The sequence below is a fragment of the Verticillium alfalfae genome, genomic scaffold (genome assembly GCF_000150825.1).
Source record: "Verticillium alfalfae VaMs.102 supercont1.4 genomic scaffold, whole genome shotgun sequence".
Lineage (NCBI taxonomy): Eukaryota > Fungi > Ascomycota > Sordariomycetes > Glomerellales > Plectosphaerellaceae > Verticillium > Verticillium alfalfae.
In genome coordinates this window covers 2,113,175-2,135,946 of record NW_003315035.1, presented here as the reverse complement: position 1 = coordinate 2,135,946, position 22,772 = coordinate 2,113,175, and the positions used below count along the sequence as shown (strand labels likewise).

The following is a 22,772-nucleotide window of genomic DNA, read 5'->3' as shown; positions in this document are numbered from 1 at the left end:
ACAGGTGAGAGCCGGCACCGAAGCGGGCGTTGGGAGCTTTGCGTGGACCAGGCTTTGGGTTCAAAGGCAGCCGGGACATGTTTTTTGATGCCGAAGATAGACCGGGGGGGGGGGGGGGAGGGGTAGAAGCAAACGGCAGAACCAGCATGTTGACGATGATGACGATGACGACGATGATGGTTATGGTAGACCCCTGTCACATTTGGGAACAAGACCATGGGCCGGCATAAGGGGGAAAACACAGGCATAGAAAGACGCCACAGCTGAGCTTCGAACAGAAGCTGGGAGAGCCACCTACGGCACGTGTAACCTCGAGCAGGGGGTTGGGGAGCATACAAGGGCACAATGCGGGGTTCAGCCGTTGGTGTTCGTTTTTCAATTTTAATTATAGGCACAAGTGATGCTATTGTCTTTCGGGGGTTCAAGGATGCTACTTCGTGTTTGGTGTTTGTCCATTCTCGCCTAGTCTGCCGTGGTCTCCTCCCTGTACGAGTCCGGGTCCAAGTCCCCGAGTCTGCCAAGTTCGAAGTGTATCCATGACTCGTGTGCAGTAGAGAGGGAAACCTCGTCCCAGCTTGTCTGCGTGTGCCGAGCCCGGCGCATCAGGTCGCGAGAGCAATCGAGGGTTGAGGGTTGTGGATTGAGGGCCAAGGGTTGCAGATCGAGAGTTGCAGCGTGGGGGAACAACACGCACTCACATCATCTGCCAACAAGGCCGTGTCATAATTTTCAGCTGGCCATCACCTGCCTCCGTTGGACCGATCAATGGATGATGCCGTCTCGTCGACGCAGAGTGGTACGAAACAAGGCTGCAGCTCACCCAAAGAGGCCAACTTGCTGGCGCGCCCTGGCTCAAAGCAGAACATGACAAGACATGTCATCGTACGTCTCTGCTTTCGACCAACCCACTGACCATTGGCCCCTTCAAGCGATGCCAAACCTCCCGAAGAGGGCCAGCAGAGAGACACCACCGCCCGGTGAACCTGCATGAAGCAATCGAAGCACCACCCGACATGCTAGACCCCATTGTCGCTAGCTTCCCCCCCAGATGCCATGCAGAATGCAGATAAGGGGCCCCGTCTTGCGGCCGCAGGCCACCTAAGGGTGAAGAAGGAAGGGGGGGGGGGCTGTATGTAAGGGTTTCATCGCGCTCCTTTGACGTCTGCTTTCCATCAATGTCGTTGTCTCGTTCACACGCATCGTGACGTTTAAACTTTGGGACCCAATTCGTACACACTCGCCAAAAAGACAAAAAGGGAGAAGAAGCCTTTGAATATACCAATGAAAGGCAAACTTCCAAAAGGAAAAAAAAAAACTTCCTTCTCGTATAGACAGTAGTACGGCCGGCGACTTTATCATCTCCGTGACGTGTCAGTCTTAACTCATCACCGCCAGCCTTATCTCTCACTCACTCTCTCTCTCTCCCTCTTTCTTCCGCTCTCGCCCGGCCCGCTGTCGGCCCTCACTTACACCACGTCGTGGGCCACCGCTTCGCATCGTATTGCATCGCCGGCGGACTGCCCAGTCGGCTGGGCGACTGGTCCAGCACAGACCGGCCCGGGCTATTTTATTTTTATTTCAATCTGGTCTCTGGGGGCCTTGACAGTCACTTCGCGATCCATCACCATTGACTCCTCCCAAGGGCAACAACTCTCACGTCTCGAGGACCAAGTTCAGACTCAAACGCCTTAGTCAACACACTACATTGACCTCCACCACGGTTCGACGCATAAGGACCTCTTGACCCCTTGCCTCACATTCGGAGAAGGGCGTGATACATCCGCCCTCGAGGATGCGAAGAGCGACATGGTGGCTCCCAATGTCCTAATCACCATCCTCGTAAGTCTGGCCCCCTGCCGACGCCAGGCATGAGCTCCTCTCCTCCTAACAGCAATGACAGCCCGGGGAGTACTCCCTCATCCACTTCCCGCCCATGCTCTACGCCCACTTTCTGCACCCCGTCCTCCAGGCCCTCCTCCCTCAGTCGCAGACCATCAGCCCTGACGATGCGCGCGAGACGCCGCCCTGGCCACAGCACAGCCTGCCCGGCCTCACAGAAGACCACCAGCACAACTTTCTCAACGTCAGCGTGACGCCCCTCGAGGCCTCGGTCGTCTGCCACGCCGACTGGGCGCGCACCGTGTTCCGGCCCGCCATTGACCGTATCCTCGAAACGCTGCCGTCGCACGTGCGCAAGCCCGCCTTCCTGTCGCCCGACACCTATCTCGTCCTCTCCGTCATTAGCGGCGGCGGCGGAGGCGCCGACACGGACATTGTCGCCCGCATCCTCGATCTCACGGCGCCCCTCGCCCTCGCCGGCATCCCCATCTTCTTCATCTCCACCTACTACAGCGACTTCATCCTCGTGCCCGCCAAGGACCGCGCCACCGTCCTCGCCGCCCTGACGGCCCGCGGCTTCCAGTGCCCCGCCGACCACGGCAACCGCTTCGTGGCCTCGCGACCGGGGGGCTCGGGCTCTGGTCTCGCCGCTAGCTCGACGGCGACGCCCGAGTCGCCGGCCTCTGCCGACGCCGCCACGCTCGCGACCCTCTTCGACAGGACGTTCGCCCAGCTCAAGACACGCAACGTCGTGCCCTCGGTCGACCCGACGCTGCGCCTCGTCCAGCTCTCGGCGCGCGAGACACCGCTGCCGAGCCACGGCTCGCCGACGTCCTTCTCGCGGCCGGGCCTGGGTTCGCGCCAGACGACGTCGTCGACATCGTCGCGGCGCGCGCCACCGCCCACCTGGCTCGACACGTCCGACGCGCGGCTCTATGCGTCCGTCGTGTCGGCGCTCGTGGCGCGCCCCCGCTTCTTCAGCCTGACGCTCGCCGTCGACGACCCGCCGAGTCTGCTGCTCGATCGGGCGCTCGTGCCGCTGTTTGGGGACACGCTCGTGGGCTCGGCCGACGAAGGAGCTCGTGGGCCGTCTCGCTCGACCTCGCCGGGGCTGCCGCTCGAGGCGACGGGGCATCTGTGTGCGGCGTGGCGGGCCCGGCTTCGTGCAGTATCCCTGTCAATTGGGTTGCGGGCCATGGGCTGTCGTGTCGGACGGCGGTTTGCGGGAAACGGTGGTGCTGGCGCCTGACCAGAGCAGGGCGAGGCGGCCAGATTTTGGGAGCTACTGCTGTAGACAGTGCTTGAATTTGGATGTAGCTGGGCGTTGGGAGGGCTGTTGAGATATATACCAGGGCTACTGGAGCCCAAAGAAACGGCGACGGTCATGATGCATCACGAAGGGAAACGAGCAGGGACAAGGGAGCATGAGCTTGATGTGAGGCAGGTGGCATCAAGGACATCGAGGCAGGCGGCATCGAGGAAACCGGGGCAGGCGGCATCAAGGACATCGGGTAGGCGGCATCAAGAAACGATTGGAGCAGGCGGCATCAAGGACATCGGGCAGGCGGTATCAAGAAACGATTGGGGCAGGCAGCACCAAGGACATCGAGGCAGGCGGTAGGCAGTGGCCACTGGCAGCTTCCATAAAAATACAAGGCTGATTCATGAAATATCGAAAGCGACGAACACCCAAAGGCAGCAATTCTTCCACTTCCACACACTATCGTGCTGTCTTTTGACATGTCCATCATCATGGCTCTGCGCCACGGCCAAATTCATCTCTTCTACAACCCCGATGCCCTGGCCGCTACTTTCTTTCCCTCCCTTTGCCTCCCCCCGTCCACCACCGGGTAGCCTTCACCAAACGAGCCTGAGGACCGCTTGCCTCTGGACCATGTTTATCACGCTTAACCTCCTCGGCCCCAGCTTCTGCCCGCCATACCACCGCGTCACGACAACCATGACGTCCCAGACGTCCATCATCTGCAGCAGCTTCAGTACCCTGCCGCCAGCCGCGCTCTCGCCGTCGTCGTCGCAGTCCTGGAAGCTCGCGCCCCGGGGCCCCCGCACTCGCCAAGCCGTAATGTTGTGCGTCGCCGCCCGCGCCTTCTTGTCTGTCGCCAGCAGGTGCGCCACGTACGCGTTGGCCTGCGCCGGCGACGTCACGGCTGCCGCCCGCGCGAGAAACGTCGACTTGAGCTCCGTCAGCGGGTCCGAGAGCGTCCACGGCGGCGGCGTCTGCGTGTCTGCACCCGTTGCTGATGCCCCTGCTGCGCCTGGCGACGTAGCGCGTGAGCGGAAAGGTGACGCGTGTGCGATGCCGGGGCGCGCGTTCCGGGGCGAACGCCTGCATGCCGCTGGGAGAAGTCTTCAATGGCCGTCAAGGAGAGGCATTACCTCGCCTGGCGTGGTACGTCTTCTGCGAGAAGCGGCCGCGAAAAGAGCGTCAGCGCGTGGGCTGCGGCGCCGGGCTTGCGTGGGCGCCGGCTGAGTGGGTGGCCAGCACCGATGGGGGTTCCGAGGACGGATACGACGGCGGGATGTACAGGCGTAGCGCGGCGCGGGCGGCGAGGTCGGGAAGAGTCTGCGCCGGCATCTGTGTCCTCGGCCGGCAGCACGAGCACGTACACATCTACCGCATCTGATGATGTTGACGGCGACAGGGTGCCATCGCCATATATGGAATTGAGAGCCTCAATCTCATCGCTGAGCTCGTCTGACGGCATGGCGCACTTGTCTGTGCAGCACTGAAGAGGCAGCCAAGCAAAGTGAAGCGTCGGCCCAAGTGTTGCTGAGCCTGAGAACAAGCGACAAGCGACAAGTGAGTGGCCCGGTATGAGTTTGACAATGAGGTTGTCGACGCGAGATGTTGGATCCAGCTCGAGTGGATTCTACAGTGTCTCGCTCCACAGCGATGCGGCTGCTTGCACTGTACCTAGACTTGTCCCGTATCACGTCCGAACACGGCGAGGCATTGATGTATGATGTGATGTTGATCACGAAACCAGCACACTGCAAGGGACAATGCCCAGGATGATAAATATTACCGAATTAATAAAAAGGAACAGACACTATTCGTGCCCTTGTGACGACAATCATAACTGATCATACAACGTGGCAAAAACGACGACCATGACAAAATCAGCGCAGCTCCTCGTTCCGACCCATCCCAGCCGACTACCCCATTCATTCCCTCCCATCCATCGATCCCCAACGCCATGCTGTACAGACAAACAAAGAATGTCCTCGCTTTCTCGCTCTCGCTCACGCTCTCGCTCACGCTTCTCTCTCTCTCTCTCTCTCTCTCTCTGCCATGTGTCCCACTTGCTCTCCCCAAATCTCATCCACCCCACGACAGCCCCTTACAGATACGGCATCCACAGGGCGTCGCACTGCGCAAGATTCATCGGGTTGACCGCCTTGGCGATGAGGTCGATGACCGTCTGGTTGGCCGGCAGGTTGCTCGCCGGGCTCTGCGCGAGGCTCGTCGCCCGCTTGACGATCGAGTCGCTGTTGACCTGTACCGACTCGCGCAGCTGGTGCTCCGTCATCTGCACGGCCCGGTGCGAGCTCGTGAACCAGAAGATCATCTCGTCCCGCACAAACAGCGTCAGCGCGTTCTCCAGCTCGTGCTCCCCCTCGAGCAGGCACCGCGCGATCGCCATGAGCGAGCAGCTGAAGATGCCCTCCATCGCGAGCGGGCCCATGAGCGTCTGCAGGTTCGGCGTCAGACGGAACGGCACCGGCTCCGGGTTGTGGAAGAAGGGCTTGCCCGCGCTCATGTACGACATGAGCTCCGAGCCCCAAATGTTGCCCGACGCCCGCGCAATGTTGATCTTCTGCGGGTACCGGTTGTGCATGTACAGAATGTACGTCATGAACGTCAGCGCCGCCATCTGGTAGGATAGCTGCCGACGGAACAGCCAAAAGTCCGTAAAGCTCGGGAAGATCTTCTGGAAGTACTCGAGCGCCACCGTGTGCGGCACCCACTTCTCCTGGATCGCGTTGAACACCTCGAGACGCGCCGTCGCCGTCTGCTCTCCGTGTTTCTGTGCTTGGTCAGTACGTGCGTCCGTTGGATGCCCATCGCCGCGGATACATACCGCGTTCTTTGTGTCCAGGACACCCCGCAACTTCTCCATCGTGAACAGCACTGGGTCGTCCTTCTTCATCGAGTTGCGCCGGCAGTGGTCCTCGTACACCCCTTGCAGCGTGATGTACGATGTGTCTTCCTGCACGATGCGAATGTGTGGTGCCAGCGGTACCATCAGCGGCAGCGTGAACTGCATGTCACGGCGCCGGCTCTCCTTGCGCCGGTTGAGCGTCTGGTTAAGCTGCCGGAAGAGCTGCAGGATGCGCTCCTCGCGTCGGCAGTGACGCGCCGCCGGGTGCTGCACCGCCCACGAGTGCACGCTCGCATCGTGGCCGCGGATCTTGAGCCGCCGGTATGAGGCGCTGATGGACCGCACGAGCTCAACGTTTGGCAGGAATCGCTCGATGCGGATGAAATCCTGGTTCTTGTCCTTGTGCTCCAGATACTGGCCGGGGATCTCAACGTCGTCGAATCGCTGGTACCGGAACTCACTGAGATGCGGCGAGAAGGCCTCAAGAGACACACGCGTTGATCGGCGGTCGAGCTTTTCCTCAAACTTGTTGCGCCATCTTCGGAGCTTGTAAATGTAGTCGTCCATCGTCGGCTTGGTCTGCACAAAGTCGGCCTCAAACGACTTCTTGATATGCGGAGGCAGAATTGTCTCGGCAAACCGCGTTATGTTCGTCTCAGTCGCCGACGGAAGCTTAATCTTGGCAAATGATGAAGGCATACGGCTCACATAGGCCAGAGCGTCGTTCAGCAGCGCCACGATCAGTCGATACGCGTCCTCATCCGGAGGACACTTGAAGTGCTTCTGGATCTGATCCACCATGGTCTCCATTGACAGAGCCAACAGTGGGAAAGCAGACTTCAAGTGGCTCATAATCTCCTCGGTCAGCTCCCAGGGCGGCTTCTTCTGGCCGGCCCCGGACTGCTGTTGCTGCTGGTCACTCTGAGCTTGAGCCGCTTGCGCCGGTACCGGCGCAGAAGCCGGTGCAGGCGTAGGGGTGGGAGCGGGCACTGGGGTTGCTGCCGGTGCGGGCGTGCCGCCGTCTGCAGGTGCCGGTGCCACCGACGATGATTTGGGGGCACCGCCCTCGGTCTTAACGAGAGCGCTGTCGCCGTTGGCGTGCCCGGTCTCGAGCTTGACGCAGCACCCGAGACGGTCTCATTTCTCGCAGCTGAGGGAGAGGCGCTGCCTGCTGATTCGCAGCCGACTGGGCGCGCTGGCGGGCCCGTTCCTTGGCTTCTTGGTTCTTCTTGATGACCGCCATGTCCTCCCGGTTGGTGCGGAGCTGGAAGTAAAGCGCTTGAGGGTACGACTTGGCGATCTTGGTGAGGATCTGGTGGACGCGGGGTCCCTCCTTGTAGGCGAGACCTGTGAGCAGCTGGGGAATGTACGTGATCCAGTACCAGATCGGTGTTTCTCCCTTAAAGTCGTCGAAACCAGCAGCAATGGTCCCCGTGGCATCATCGAGGCTGAGGAGCCACAGGATCCGCGCAAGGAGCTTTCTCGATTTGGCGTTCTTGTAGCTTCCTGCAGCTTGCAGGTAGCTTGTCAGAGCCTGACGAGCCGAATTGACATCGTTGGCGTCCGCTTTGAACCTTCGTTCGTTGAAGTAGCCCCACTCAGCCCACGCCTTGGCCGCGGTGATATCGAAGTACAAGGCGGTACCGTAAGCGCTGTCAGCCTCCTCTTTTTGGCTGAGCTTCTCCAGGAACATGCCCTTGAGCGTGTAGAACTCGGCCTTCTGGGGCGGATTGAAGTAGTTGAGGTTGGTATTGTTGATGACATCCAATCCACTCGTCAGCTCGTCGGGATTCTCAAAGTGACACTTGGCTTGCTCGCGAAGCTTGAGGAACGCCTCTTGAATCTCGATATTGGGCAGTGTGTAGATCCTGCTCAGCTGGCTGATACACACATCGGGCAGGTTGTGTTTGCGAGAGACATGGGCGAAACGGTTGATGATCCACGCCGTCTCGTGGTAGCCGCGGTATGCGAACGAAGCACCGTTAGTGTTCTGGTTGCCACCCTGTTGTGGTAGGAGTTGCAAGTAGGTCTGGTTGATGAGCCCGAAAATGTGCTGGCGCCATGTGACAAGGTCCTGCCAAGCTGTGATATCGTCCCATACATTGGGCAGGCGGTCTCGCCACGCACCAAGCAGTAACTTAAGCTCACCGGACTTGACGTCAAGGTTCGACTGGTTGGTGCTCGACAGGCTCTGGCAGATGACTTGAGCGTCGTGCAATTCGACCAGCTGCTGGAAGTTCTGTAGCAGCGGAATGTGTGCTTTTGTGAGCTGCTGAGGAAGCTGGTGCCACTTGCGGATGGACAGCTGGATCGCTTCGTCGCAAGATTTGGCGAACTCGGCGTGCGTCTCCAACTTGTTGTGGAACTTGAGAAGGGCCATGAATGACTGGAAGAACGCCCTGCGAGGCGTAGGGGCGTCCATAACGCCCTTGATCAGAGTGTCCAATGCATCTCGTTGGTTGCCGTCCTGCCACATCTCCGTGTTGCGCCAGGCACACTCTAGGAGCAGGTCTTGGAAGTTTTCATGTTTGGCAAAGTCTTGCAAGATGTCCCATTGCTGGAGTTTCTGGGCGCAGAGGACCCAATGATCCTCCCACAGCATGTACTCTCCCTGCGAGAAAGGGATGACGCCAGTTCGAGCCTTGATCTGTGCAGCTTCATACATCTTTTGAGCCTTATCCCACATGCCGTTCTGCTCATAAGAGAGGGCAGCGTTTGTCTCAACAAATTGGCAGCGGCGTCTCCAGGTTCCATAGAAGAGGTCGTCTTCCTGCAATGACGCATAAAGATCGACAAGAGCATCGAGATTGCTCTCGCGAACCTTGGCAGACTCCATTTCCGGCTTGATTGCTGCATTCTCAAGCTGCACGAGCGACGTGTACCACGTATCGTACGTCTTGGCTTCGTATTTGAGCACGTGTGGCGGTATCTTGCAGCTGGGCCACGCCTTCGCAGCGCCCTCCAGCAGCGACTGGACGACGTTGGGCCGCTTGTCGATTTGACGGCTGTGATAATCCTTCGTCAGGAGTGTCACGATTCCACGCTCAAGCTCAATGCGCTCATCTCTGGCCGTCGCAGACCAGTAAATTGGGAAAACCGACACCCAAAGCTGATGGGCCAACGTGTTGTCGATGTGCTGGAGCTGGCTGAGGGGCTCGACGAGGTCGCGGACCTTGACATCCGCGATTTCGTTCATGAAGCGACGATGTTGTGCGATGAGGTTGTCGAATTTGTCGTCCGCCATGTTTGCCGGCTCTCTGGTATCCTTGGCGTAAATCATGCACAACTGGCTGGCCGGCAGTGTCCTAAAGTCTTCGGCGTGCAGTTGAGCAGCGGCATTCAGCTCCACAGCACCCAGAAGAAGCTGCGAGGCCTGGGCAAGCCAGAAGCTATCTGCAAGAGTGTCCCAGTTCTGAGCCGTGAGTACGTACGACAGGCGGGCAGTTGCCGTCTTAGAAAGACTCTTGTCAAAGATGGCCATGAAGCGATTTCGCATCTCAACATCCTGCGCTCTGGCGCCAATGAGAAAAGCATGCTCCATCCTCACAGTCAACTCGGTTCTGGTGATTTTCGGATCCTCGTAGATCCTAATCACGAGCTCAAGGAACTTTGTGAGCATGGCGGGATCTTGTCGGTGCTCGAAAGAGAGCATCTTGTGGAGAACGGCAGTCTTTTCCTTCAGAGTCGGCCACGTGCCTTCGGATCGGAAAACCCATCCCTCCACCATGACGAGAATCTCTTCGCACAAGGGAATGTGCATAGACTTTTCAACTAGTGTGGCCAGGACACTGAGGAACGGGCGACGGTTGTCACCGAGGACCTCCATCCTGAGAGCGACAACCTGCATAGCCTTGAGCATGAGAGCTGTTGAGACCTCGAGGTCATATGTTGACATTTCGCCAGACGGTGGCGCATCCGGGCCCCTATTAGGAGGTGCTCCGCCGGCTTGCAGATTCGCGACGATGCTGTAGTGCTGAACATGTTCACGTGCAAGCTTACTCTGAAGGGCCTTCATGAGGACGGGAATGTGCTGGTCAATGATTGTTGGCTTACGGTTGCCAAGTGACCACAAGGTGTTGACTCCAGAAGTGTAGTTGCCTGCTGCCATAGCTTCTCCAGCTGTTGTGGAGAGAGCTTGGATGATTTCTGAAGTTTGCGCCTCTGTCTCACCGTCGGCATCGGCATCTTCCATAGGGACATCTTCGGGAACAGCCTCCAGAACGCGCTTGACGATAGCCTTGAGCTCCCGATTGTCATCGTTCTCAGGATCCGCAGCGTGGAGACAGTCCTGGATTTCCGGATTCTCGCTCCTCAAGCACTTGTCAAGAACCTTCTGTATAGAGGACATGTTCTTTTGGACCCAGTCGTCTGATTTAACATTGAGAATGATCCGGACGACTTGCAGAGTGTTGATGATGTTGGTGATGAACTTGTTATCAAACTTCTCCTTATCGCTCGGATCCGCCGTAAGAACAGTTTGCGTTCTGTCACTAGCGAGGACGGCATCAGTGACATGAGGAAAGAGGTCAATGTCGAGGTCACTCCAGTATTGAGGTTGCAGCAGATGATAGAGAAGTGACATGGACTTCTTGCAGAGCTCAGTTGATGATGCACTAGGCGAGGCGAAACCGGCCAGCGTGGGCGAGTCTTTGAACTTGGCAGATGGGACCTGATACCGTTCGTTCAACTGGGCGATGAACTCAATCAGATAGCGGATCATCTTGAGACGTCCAACTGGAGGGATCTGATAATCGTTGGGCGCGAGTTGCTGCTTCACAGAAGGAGGTGACGACATGGGCTGGTCACCGTCGAGCTTCCTCTTCTTTGAGTTTGGCGACTGTGATTGAGAGCGTACTAGGGCATCACCCTTGCCTTCCACTCTCCTCTGCTCCCAAAGCCAGATGAGCCACATCATGTTTAAGGCGAGCTTCTTTGACTCATTCGACGCGGTTGCAGGTGCGGCAACCTTTCTGAGCGACGTGATGATCAGCATAGCGTACTTGTCGCGGGAGTCGTAGAACAGTTCTGGGTGTCGAACGAGGAAATGGAAAATGCTCGTCATTTGCTGCGCGTTCTGGCCTTCGTCGGCCAGCACTCTTCTCGGTGCAATAGCCCAAGCCGCGTTTCGGTCGTTCTGCGGAGTGTTGAGTCGCTTGGGGAGCACAGGCGCCACGAGCTCCAAGGCTTGTGTCACCAGGGCCCGGCCCTCGTTCTGGTTGGCCTTCAACAGCGAAAGATAGACCTGAGTAACGATCTTGATGGGCGTATCGTAGAGCGCAATGAAGTACCCAATGACCACATAAGCTGCATGCTTATTGATGACATCATCGAGGCGGATAAAGGTCCAGCAGCTCTTGATGATATCCTTCCTGGTCTCCTGGATCGTCTGGTAGTGGTACTTCAAGAGCAGTGCGGACAGTTGAAGGACTTCGAACTTGGTGTGATCGATGCCGGGTTGAGCGAGATCGTCGTGATCCTGTTGGCTGGTGTCTTGGTTTGACTTCCAGACCTTTGCCACTACAGCATCAATGACAGCTCGGTCTATCAAGCGCGGCTGGCCCTGTTGTGTGGAGTTCCAATGCCGCTGAACATCCATTGCAATGGTGGGGTTGACAATGTTGTGCAGCAAGAAGCACTTCATCTTCTGAGAAACATTGCGGGAAGAGTAGGCCTCCAAACACTTCAAAATTGCCGCGACGCCAATCTCCACAGAATCGTTGTTGATGATGTTTTTGTACACATAAGCGATGAGGGGTTGAGGGTCTCGGAAATCCTCGGATGTGACCGCTTCGACGATGCTGAACAGTGACTCCAAATCCTTCGGATTTCTCTCAAGAGACTTGAGAAGAATGTTCATGAGTTGCTCCGAAGCTTGAGCAGCCGGCATTCGGAGGTTAGCTGCCAGTGTGTATTTGCGCAGCTGTGCCTCGAGCTCTTTGCCCACTTGCTTCATCCATGTCAAGATTTCCTTCTTGTCCATCCAAGCGTCGCACGCGGGCCACTGACCCAGAGAGTCAAGAACATGGATCGTGTTGATGATCGCCACAAACTTTGTCTCCTTGTCTTGCGTGACAATCTCGTTGCAGGCCTTGACCAGGTTATCCACGCCGGACACGGCTTCCTTTCGAAGGGGTCCACTGTCGGGATGGGAGAGAACCTGAGCCAGGAATCGACCGTATTTGACTTCGCCTATCTTCGGCATCAAGAAAGCCCACATTTCTGCCGGGTAGCGGTTGAGATACTTGTAGAGAGGAGGTCGGAAAGGGCTGACATGAGTGCGGCGCAACTTCTCTTCGAGGTCGAGCACAAGATCGATCAGACGTTCCTTGAAGGTCTCAGCAGCGGGAGGGAGGAGGTGAAAAATGTTGAAAACCGCAGAGACAACCTTCATCTGAGAATGCTGCTCAAAGTAGGTGAAGGAGATTGCTTGCAACACGTTCGGATCCGCTAGAATCTTGACGTGGTCGAGAAGGCGACTTCCTATCTCGACTTTAAAGTATGTTGTAAGAAGCTTCAAGAGACGAGCCAAATTATCCAGACCATGGGATGTCAGCTTCTTAGGATCTTGAAGGCTGGCGAGAACAGGCCGCAGTCCCCCCTGAAGGAGATCCTTGGGCAGCTTGTTGGTCTGTTGTAGTACGGACTTGAGGGCGTCGTTGGCGGCATCAATAGTGGCCTGCGACTCGGAATAGAGGGACTTGAAAAAGACGGGAGACAATCTTGGCTCGCGTGGCCGCCATGTTTGTGCCTTTGGCAAACTCATCAAAGCTCATGGCAGTGCTCAAACATCTTGATGCATGCTACGCGGAGGTTGACGATATAGTCATGAGTAACGGAACTTCCGCTGGCTTGTTCGCGGAGTGACTCGTCGCTGGCATCCGCCAAGGCAAGAGACTCCATTGACAGACGATTGAGGTTTCACCGAAGGTAACCCAGTCTATGCTGGAGTGTCATGTGGTAGGTCATCGCATCGATGTACCCGATCTGAACAGGGAACGGCAGAGCACGCAGGGGCTTGGAATAGATCGGTTGGAGGAAGCGCTCCTTGTACGGCTCGATCAATTCCCAAACCTCACAACTGGCTGCCTTGGCGATCAGCTCCAGTGATCTCTTCGCCGTCTCGCGCACATGACGATTCATATGCGCAAGCTCGTTATTGAAATGCATGCAAATCTGAGCCAGTCGGTGCCGCTGCGGAGCTTGACCGGGTGTAGTTGATGGCAAAGCGTCTTCCTTCTTGGCGTTCTTGGTAACTTTCTTCAGGAGAATCTCAAGTGTGAGCTGGGCAGATGATCTTGTCTTCTCTGGCAAGTCCTGGGGCATGTCCTTGACGACATACATGAGCGCCCTGATGAAGTCTGTCTGCTTGCTGATCGCCCACTGATCGCCCAGCTCCAATTCTGTGAGAAGGAAATTGACGCCGAGGGTGCCGCCGGCTTTCGTAAACCATTCTTCTTCGTAGCAGGCATGGCAAAATGTCGTGCTGAGATTGCCGAAGAACGGTAGGCGGGCGGCCGATTGTGCTGAGCCAAAGATTGTCGATGCCGTAATGTAGATCTCGCGGATGACTCTCCGCGCAGAATCTCGCACATCAGGGTGTTCGGACGATAGTGACTCGACGATGGCGTCAGAAAAGACCCTGGTATCGATGTATAGGGGGCCCTCGCCAGCAGTGGGGTTAAATTGGCTGTAGGTGTGCTTGACATCGACCACCGACCGCCCGATGTCGACAATAGTGAAGTGCCTTGCAACATTTATGAGAAAAGACGCCGCCTCATCCTTAAATTCTGGAAGAGACTCAGCGAACATGACTGCCTTCAGCAGACGCCTCACAAGCTCATCCTGTTGATCCTTCTTGGCGATAGAACGATCCCTGTCGGAAGCATCGAATGCCGACAGGTCGACTTCGATTTTTCTGGACAGAAGGTCTTGCGCCTGCAGGCGGAGAAGTCTTGGCAGGTCATCCGGGAGGTTGTCAAAACCTATCCTAAGCTTCAATTGGGACTTGATGAAGTGGAAGGACTGCTTCTTGTAGTAGCCATCGAAGTGACGGGATTGATTGGCTTTGCTGGGTTTGGGCACTTCCATCAGCTTGCGGATGGACAAATCAACGCCCAACTCCGCTGGAAAAGCTCTGTCTTTCTTTGAGCCCACAAGCCTCAGATCAAAGCTAGTCGCATCGTCGGCGAAGTCCTCGAAGCTCAGCGGCTGAGGACCGGTAATATACTTTCGATTTCGGCCACCGAGCTTTCCTAAAATACGCATTGTCGTGTGCGCATGAAAGTGGCTATAGGGATGCGGACGAAGGTGGTCGAACAATGCCGTCATGAGCTCATCAATGACTGGTGCCATAATGGGGTCCAGGTAGTCGGCCGTTAGGTTGTCGACGCACAGCTCCAAGGTTCGGAGTCCTTGACCTACCAAGTCAGTTCCCGCGCGCAATGCAACGACCAATGGTCGCATGAGGAAGCTGAGATGTGGCAGAAGGTTGCTCAATCGAGCAGGAACGGTCAAGCACAGCTCAACGTAGAGATCGCGCTCGGTTTGCTTGCGCGCAGCCATGAGCAATGTGTTGAGTACGTCCAAGAGCATCTCGAGGAGTGGGAGAATCTGCTTATAGAGATGCTCAAACTTGCCTCCGCCAATGCTTCGGAAAAGGGAGCGCAGGAGCAGGAAGTAGTTCATAGGCTCCTCTGCCCGGGTAGACAAATCGATAGACTTTGTCACAATGTCCACCACATGCGGAAGCAAGACCTGCTCGTTCTGGTTGGCGAAGAGAGTGACTGCCATAAAGGCTAGTTTGAAAAGCCGGAGCAGGATGGACGATCGCTTCACGTCTGCCGACCCAACCTGATCAATCCTGTCCATCAGGAATCGCAGCAGCATGCCACAGAAGCTGGGCGACGTAGCTTCGCTGGCAAGGAAGAACTGCGGTATGTGCAGCAGGGCAGTGTGCTCGAAGATCATGTCGTACAGATGAGGGATCTCCTGCTGAAAGACTTCATGAAATGTCGCAGGATCGATACAGTGAAACACTGTAGCGAATGTTTCCAACAGGTCTTTCTCCTCCTTACTGCTCGAGACCATGTAGAAGTTGGCCATGTACTCCACGGGAGACATGTACTGAGATTCACTAGCAGGCTTCTCAATTTCGTAGTAGCGGAAGACATAGGCACCTTCCCTGAAGAGTTTGACAATAACCTTGACCTCTTCCGCCGTGAAACCATAAGCCACCTCTTGCCATTGCGCCGGGGCATTCTGAAGGTTCACGTTGGTGCCGGCATTGCATGTGCGAAGCTGGTAAAAAGTGTTCTTCAGACCGTTCATGAGGTTCTTAAACAAGAACTTATTGTCGGCGACAGGATCCAGACCTCTGTCTCTCGGGTTCGTGGGCTTGATGGGCATTGCCGTGAAGATATCAGTCTCATCCCAGTCAGGCGGGTGTTCCTTGTCAGCAAGGTAGCTGTCGGCAGTTCCCTCAGCAGCCTGTTGCTTGTACAACTTGGACAGCTTCACCGCATTGGGGTACTGCGTGTTCATGGCCTTGAATTTGTCTCCAATGGCACTCAAAATCATCATAAGATAGTGTCGAGCGTCAACCTTGTCTTGCATCTTCGCGATGCACTCCGCCATGTTGAGGAGGAGCTTGGCGCTCATGGTCTGGAAGCTCGTGCCGGGGAAATTATCCTGGAGATTCTTGGTATACACCTCGACTGTCTTCCGAATCTGCTCTGGGCTGAGCTGGTCCCGCACGTGATGGATGAGATCAGCCAGCATGCTATAAGCAAGCGGCCTCATCGTCTCGTATACTGTCAAGCCGTCGCCGATCAATGTCTTCTCGTCAAGAAGCTCGTCAATCTTGGAGAGAAAGATTTTGCGGAAGTTGAAGTTGATGATGTGGCGGATGGCCACCAAAAGCTCCTTGCGCGTGCTCGATTTCTCCCGTGGACAGTCCTTCAGCAGTCTGACAACAATTTCCGGCAAGGTCGGAAGGAAGTCTTGCAGTTGTTGCGAGTATTGCCGCAGAAGGTAGGCCAGGAAGCTCATGGTCTTGACCTGAGCAGTGATAAACTCTCCAAACGCTGCCCTATTCTTGATCAGGGGGCTGACACCTGTGAATATTTGACCTTTGGCCTTCGCATCAGCGTGTGCTTGTCGTTGGGCGCTAGCTTGCAGGCATAGAACACCCTTGATCAGGGGCACGAAGAGCTTGACGTTGGATCCGACCGTATTTCTGTAGACCTGGAAGATCGAAACCACAATGATCGGGCATTCTGATAACACCTTGAACGAGGACATGCCCTTCAGGAGCAGTCGATTCTGCTGCTGGGGGATCGGGACCAAGGTCAGTCACGGATGCTACTGGTGAGCCTGGCCGAGAGACTGGAAGTTGGTCTGGAAGAGCCAGGTGTTGAGGGGGCGCAGCCTGTGTTTGTGCGGCATTGGACGTAATTGGTCAGCTGCTCCCGCACGACCTTCTCCATCTGCTCAAACAGCTCTTGAATGAGGGTCAGGAATGGCTGAACTTTCTGAGCCAGCACCTTGTGTTGGTGGCGCATGATATCCGATATGATTTTGACGCACAATGTCGCGTTCTCCTCGTTATCTGTTCGTACGAGATGCATCAAAAGGTCGACGATCTCTTCGGCGAAGGGCTCGAAAGGCTCGGTTGGAGAGGGATGTGTTGGTAGACGGTGGAGAACCTCCAGTATACAGTTTCGGAGTTTCTGAAAGTGTTACTGTCTGCACTTCTGGTGACGGGAACAGCTACATTGTCCTACCTGCTCTGGAGAGTTGCTTTGGAAGATGCATGGTCCTTTGAGAATGTTGATGAAGATGGGCATTAGCTTCTTGAGAAACGGCGCATAGATAGGACCGGCCGTGTAGTGGTCTAGACTGTCGCGAAGCGTTGTAGCAGCTTCAACCTTGATCTTCGTCTCTGTATTCGCGTCCATTAGCCGCTCTGTAGCAATAGGTAGGCACAATCTCGTGATGCTGTCGAAAGGGAGGCATACCCGTTTCCGGAGTGCTCAATCGCTTCACGACATCGTCAATCGTTGTGCCCGACATTGTGGGAGGTTGTCGAGACAGGTTCGTGTGTTGTGTATCATGAGGGCATGGGGTGCTCGGTGTCGAGGAACGGTTCGTCGCAAGGCTGCGCCGGTTGCCTTGCTTCGCGTGATAGGAGGGGTATCTTTGGCGACGGAAAAGGAAAGTTGCTGAAGGAAAGACGAAGAAGAAGAAGAATCAGGAGACCATGCCGTTGTGATCCGTCATCCACAATATGCCTTCGGTGATATGTCGTGGTGGGGTTCGGGTCGATTCAGGCACGGCTGCTGAACGCTGGTGGGTGTGGGTGTTTGGATTATGGGAAACCTTCAGAAGCCAGCCTTTGGTGTGAAATTTCCACGACGAACGACGCGACGAACAGAGCTGGGGGCGCCGGCCGCCAAATCATTTGACGCTAGGGCATGTAATAACTTTACTCCGACGCTAGACATGCAGGCTGCTACTAGTGTGTATTTTAAGTCTTTTTGACTGGATAGAGAGATCTAATCTTATCGACGCTCTATCTCCAAAGTCTGTAGATCGTGAAATGGTGGAGCTTCCCCGTTATCGGCCCCTGGAGTCTCCAGTCCGCACCCAAACCCGCTGTGACTCGACACCTTACCCAGGCTGACTACTAGATAGTAGTCGTGTCCATATCCTATGACCCTGCTCGATATAGTACTCACCCCTCACCTCAGAAGTCATCCTTTATGGAACGTCTGATCTCGTGTGCTTCACCTCCCGGTTTCCAATTCTTCTCCCTTGAGTCACAGCCAATCGCGATATCGAGGTCTTTTTAGCTCGTTGATGACCTCCTGGCATCGCTCCGACTGTTATACGTGATCTTGCTCTTCGCCCAGCGAGTAAAAACACCATGAGTGGACCGCATACCGCATTTTTCTATGGTGAGTCTCTATTGTTCTTGCCACAGAGACCAAAGGAAGATGGCCATTGCGCTAACATTGCGCCCAGGCACTCTGGTAACAATAGTCTATCCTTTCATGGCATGATCATGAACACTGACTTTGTTCCTGGCAGATGGAGCCGCGTGTCTTCTTCAGAGTTGTTCAGGGAACGTCACACCCCTCTGATGTCATCAAGAGCCTGTACACCTTCACTCCTGCAGTGTTACATGATCATTGCCGTCATCGTGTCCAGGGCGAAGACTATCCAGGCGTGATTCCGGAAGAAGGCCGGTCCGTCCTGGGCAGCTATGTCACGGGTTTGACAGACGCGAACATACAAAAACTCGACAGCTTTGAAGGCAGCGAGTACGATAGGCGAGCAGTCAAGGTAAAGCTTGTCACCAAATTGGGCAACGCGCAGGGTGAAGGTCAGGTCGAGGGTGAGGAGCAGGAAACAACCACCTACATATTCATTCATCCTAATCGTATTGAGAGGGGTGAGTGGGATTTTGAGCATTTTCGCAAGGAGAAGTTGCACATGTGGGCTCGAGAAGAGATCTTCTTCTCCGAAGGTAAGTTAGATCCGCCACACTACTACATCCAGGCTGTTAACCACAAAAAAGGATTTGAAAAATGAACAACATCTAACGAGGTGACTTGGTTCGACGCAAGAGACTCAAGGCAGAGTACCTGTTGCACTCGGTGTACCTGAACAGGGGTGTCTCCACAGGAGAAAACACCAAAAACATACAACACCGAGGATTCGCTGGTGGTCACCCACCCAACTACTAGTTCGGCCCTTACTGGTTTATCAAGGGGAGAGCGGACGGGATCCCGAGTTTTCCAGTAGGTATGGTCGTATGTGATTGCGATGCCCTCCAGACGGCTTCTTGTTGCATGAGAGTCGAAGATGTGTCACGGGGCCCGGTCGACAAGGCTTGGTTGTAGAAGGATCGGCTGCACAGTGATTCTGGATCATCAATATTCGTTTTCATCGTTTGTTGGCTGGTTCCAAACGCAGCTTTAGACCCAAATACTGTCCCACTCTTGTCTCTCTCGTTCCCCACGATCTGGTGTGGTTTGGCGTCACGATCAGTATACGAATCTCCAGCCCCGCTCCACGCCCGAATGCTCCGACCATCCCTCGGCAATGTCCAGCTTCTTGTTCAGCTTCTGCGCACGCCACCTTGCGAGTCCGGCTGAGACGATAACTAGCACGCAACCAACTAGGACGAGCCCGCCGCCAAGGCGATAAAAGGGCTCATGGGCACGGGGCCAGAAGTAAGGGCTGAACCAATGGCTGCACTGGCTGATGCAGTTGGCAATGGCGATCAGGGCAGCCTTCTTGCTTCGCGGTGCCGGCACGACGGTCGTCTCCCAAGACAGTTGCAAATTGAGGCCGTTGTAGGTGCCGGAGATGAGAAGGAAGAGGCCGAAGTAGCGGGCGCCTATGTTCTCCGTCGAGATGAGCACTGCGCAACCGATCATGCTCCCGATGATGGGAATGACAATATGCCAAAATGACTCCTGACGGCGTCCTGACGACCAGGCACAGGCGCATGCAAACGCATATGCAAAAGCATAAGGAGGCGCTTGAATGAAATAGGTCGTGAGCTCGCCCAAGTCGAAAGTTTTGACGATCTGTTGCGCCCACTTGTTAGTTTGGGTCTCGTATTGCTCCGTGTCCAAGTTCTGACTTACCGAAGGGAGGAAATCCTTGAAAGCTTGAGCAGTGACCAAGGCAAAGTGCATCAGGCAAAAGAACCACGTGAAAGGATCCATGATAGCTTCCTTGATGCCGTCCCAAGTGCCGCCGATGCCTTCATCCTTTCCGCCATTGGAGCAGAGCACTCGATATTGGGCCATTTCTCGTTCGGCCGGAGACAAAAAGCGAGTGTTGTGCGGCCAGTCGGGCAGCAAATAGAAAGCAGCAAGAGCCACAAGGATGGATGCAGCACCTTCGATGATGAAGAACCATTGCCAGGCATGCAGGCCACCAATGTCGTCCATGGTTGTCAGGATACCCGCTGCCAGGAAACCAGACAGAATGTTGGAGATGGTATTTCCGGCATGCCAGATGGCCATGCGCATAGGATTCTCCGCCTTTGTATACCAAGAGGATGTCACTGTGTATATTTTCAGCACATGTAGTGGACATCAAAAGGTATAGCTTGGGAGGGCTTACTCAAGGTGATACCAGGGAAGAAGGGTGCCTCAGCAAGGCCAATAAAAAAGCGACAGACAGCGAAGCCAGCGCCGCTAATTTCCAGGTCAGTCTAGAGTCTCGCTTTTGCATTTCGATCAACGCATACCTCTTCATGGCAGGCATGCAGATGGTCGCGGCGCTCCACGCCATCATGACTGACGGGAGGAACCATCGAGGGTTCGCCTTGGCTAGCCATAGGTTGCCAGGAAGTTGGCCAACAAGATAGCCAATATAGAAAGTTGAGATTCCCGTATTCCATACCGTATCCGTCATGTGGAGGTCTTCCTGTAAGCCCCCCAGCCTGGCGTTGGAGACGTTAATCCGGTCAAGGTAGCTTCTTGTGTCAGTGTTTCGTCAAGATGCATCAAGGAGAAAGCAAGGATTTCATACTTCATGAGAAACATAATAGTGATGCAGGGCATCATACGCCAATCGATCTTCTTGACAACTGATCTGTTCAACTTTTCCATTTCAGCATCGCTGAGGTCGCGCAGAAGGTCGAATTGCCCCTGAATATCGCGAGGCGAGACGTGCTCCTCGCGGGCGTCGGCCTTGTCCTCGAGTTGAACATCGACCTGGCCTTCTTTGCCTGTATTCTTAGCGGCCATGGTAGTATCCTTGACCGTGGAGTCAGTCATTGGAATTTGCTTCGCCATGTCGAGTCAAATTGCTGCACTGGTAGCTCGGTTGTGTGCGATAATTTGATGAAAAGCCAGTGCCGGTTTGCCCAGGTATATCAAGACCTCTCTAGCGAGCGACACGACTGATCTTTATACATTATTGTTTGTGAAAGGAGCTGAGTTTCCCACGCCTTCCATCATGCCTCGAAGTTGCGACGGCAAAGGCGCACGGGTAGAAGTTGAGGGCTAGTCGGCCGCCAGTCGCGCCGATGAGCGACCTGGCTCCGGGGTAGTGCGGGGCCCCGGACGAGTCACCACATGCCCTCAAGCCCGGCCAAGGAATATTTTGGGCCTAGTATTGGGCCATGAGTCGGACTGGCGCTGTCTAGGAGAGTTCCATGTCAGAGGTTGGTGCGGGGTTGATGCGCTTCCGCATTACCGTGCCTCCCGCGGGAAGGGAACACAGATCCCACCCGTTTCTTCACCCAAAGCCAGTGTCAAACTGAGGAGGTCCCGGCTGCTAGCCGGATACCTCATTGATACGCAATTCCGTCCGAAAACATCTTGTTTTGTTATTGATCTTGCGGAAGAGGTTCCAAAGACATGATGGCGTAGACAGATACTGGGTTCCAAGTTTCCCGACCCTCAGAAACCCAGCAACTGCGTACTTGGGCATATCGTGGCTCCAACCAATTGAATATTTTGGTCGAAATATTTATCATCTCGTCAGAAATTTAGAATATCTTATTGGGGTTACGATAGGGCTGTTGTCACGAGGTTCTGACCATAGATACTTGAGAAAACCTGGGAAGCGGTTGCTTTTTTCACTGTCACCAGACGTATCCTATCTATGGTCTCTCGCTAAACAGTCCTGATACCTTCTCATACACCGTGAAAACAATGCCGCCGCTCAGCACTAGCCGTCCAAGTCGCATCGTACTGCCACTCCACAGGCCCCGAATTCCTCGTTCATGCACAATGCTTTTGAACGCTTCAGAAGTACTGGCTCCTTTTGCAGACTGCGCCTTTGTTTTGACAGAGTCAAAAGGTTGAGTGGCATATACTGTAATGATGCCGGCTAAAGCTCCAGAAGCGAAGGTCGTGATACTATTCTGCGGCAGGTCGTACTGGTTTGAAACCTCTCTGATGACATTATAGGAGCCCATGCGTACGGCAGATGTCGCCGACTGTTTCAATGTTGTTGATGCTAAGCCTCTGTATACTTCGCTAATGCCGCGCTCGCTCATGATCAGTCTCAAGGCATGAGCACCGCCGCGGTATTTGCGCAACCCGGATTTGGCGTCGTCAATCCTGTGTAACACATGTCAGATGATGAACCCTGAGTGAGTATCATTTTGTCCATACAAGGCTGTTTTGACACGCTCTGTTGGTGTCACAGCCACTATGCTCTCAACTGCACCGGCGATCATTCCAGCAAGAATGCCCCGAGCTGGCGATAACCTCCCTCTGTCATCCATCAACAGGTTCCGGATGGAGTCGAACGAGAGAAACCTGACGCCAGCCTTGAATGTTGTTCCCTGAGTCGACGCGCGTTAGCGTAGTTGGAACTGAGAGGTCGCCAGGCACGCTATATCACATACTAGAATCAAAGTTGAACAGCCCGTGTAAACGCCTCGTATTCCGTCTTGTCGGATGACCTGCGAAATGACGGCCATGGGATTTCTCGAATGGGTTGGTTGCAACTGCGCCCTAGTTTTTGCGAATTCGAAAGGATACTTGAAAGCATGTTCGTCAGCATTTCTCCTTGTCTTGTCATGGAAGTCTTGGGTCTTGGAGAAGTCAGGGGACGTCATACAGTAATGGTGGCTTCGACACCTCCAGCGACACCGCCAGAGAACAACGACAGTGCGGGGGAGATCTTTCGTTTTTCATCCTGGTTCAACGCTGAAGCCTTTGACTCGTTGAGTCTTCCTACATGTGATCTTGGCGTGTTCAGAGCCTGGGCTCTGGATGCTTCGGTGGCCAGCACTGTCATTTCGTTGACGACTTCTATTTGTGATGAAAGTGA

At 55.1% G+C, this 22,772-nt stretch overlaps 6 protein-coding genes across 6 annotated transcripts; 2 read left to right on the top strand and 4 right to left on the bottom strand.

Moving 5' to 3' along the window:
• Window positions 1-1,806: 1,806 nt before the first annotated feature.
• On the top strand, window positions 1,807-3,088 carry VDBG_04124 (conserved hypothetical protein; the record flags this gene model as incomplete). Its single annotated transcript, XM_003006125.1, has 2 exons — window positions 1,807-1,839; window positions 1,901-3,088. 2 exons carry the CDS (start codon window positions 1,807-1,809, stop codon window positions 3,086-3,088), a joined length of 1,221 nt encoding a protein of 406 aa, XP_003006171.1.
• A 608-nt stretch (window positions 3,089-3,696) lies between these two features.
• VDBG_04123 (UPF0029 domain-containing protein) lies at window positions 3,697-4,565 on the bottom strand (the record flags this gene model as incomplete). Its single annotated transcript, XM_003006124.1, has 2 exons — window positions 3,697-4,186; window positions 4,237-4,565. 2 exons carry the CDS (start codon window positions 4,563-4,565, stop codon window positions 3,697-3,699), a joined length of 819 nt encoding a protein of 272 aa, XP_003006170.1.
• Window positions 4,566-5,201: 636 nt separating this feature from the next.
• On the bottom strand, window positions 5,202-17,033 carry VDBG_04122 (transcription-associated protein; the record flags this gene model as incomplete). The annotated part of the gene is made up of 6 exons (XM_003006123.1): window positions 5,202-7,047; window positions 7,097-12,639; window positions 12,954-16,289; window positions 16,412-16,690; window positions 16,745-16,926; window positions 16,979-17,033. 6 exons carry the CDS (start codon window positions 17,031-17,033, stop codon window positions 5,202-5,204), a joined length of 11,241 nt encoding a protein of 3,746 aa, XP_003006169.1.
• Window positions 17,034-17,914: 881 nt separating this feature from the next.
• On the top strand, window positions 17,915-18,554 carry VDBG_04121 (conserved hypothetical protein; the record flags this gene model as incomplete). The annotated part of the gene is made up of 3 exons (XM_003006122.1): window positions 17,915-17,917; window positions 18,051-18,489; window positions 18,541-18,554. 3 exons carry the CDS (start codon window positions 17,915-17,917, stop codon window positions 18,552-18,554), a joined length of 456 nt encoding a protein of 151 aa, XP_003006168.1.
• Window positions 18,555-19,009: 455 nt separating this feature from the next.
• Window positions 19,010-20,761, bottom strand: VDBG_04120 (MFS transporter; the record flags this gene model as incomplete). Its single annotated transcript, XM_003006121.1, has 5 exons — window positions 19,010-19,558; window positions 19,619-20,043; window positions 20,103-20,176; window positions 20,230-20,424; window positions 20,514-20,761. 5 exons carry the CDS (start codon window positions 20,759-20,761, stop codon window positions 19,010-19,012), a joined length of 1,491 nt encoding a protein of 496 aa, XP_003006167.1.
• Window positions 20,762-22,553: 1,792 nt separating this feature from the next.
• Window positions 22,554-22,739, bottom strand: VDBG_04119 (tricarboxylate transport protein; the record flags this gene model as incomplete). The annotated part of the gene is made up of 1 exon (XM_003006120.1): window positions 22,554-22,739. The coding sequence occupies one exon, from the start codon at window positions 22,737-22,739 to the stop codon at window positions 22,554-22,556; it is 186 nt and encodes a 61-aa protein (XP_003006166.1).
• Window positions 22,740-22,772: the final 33 nt, after the last annotated feature.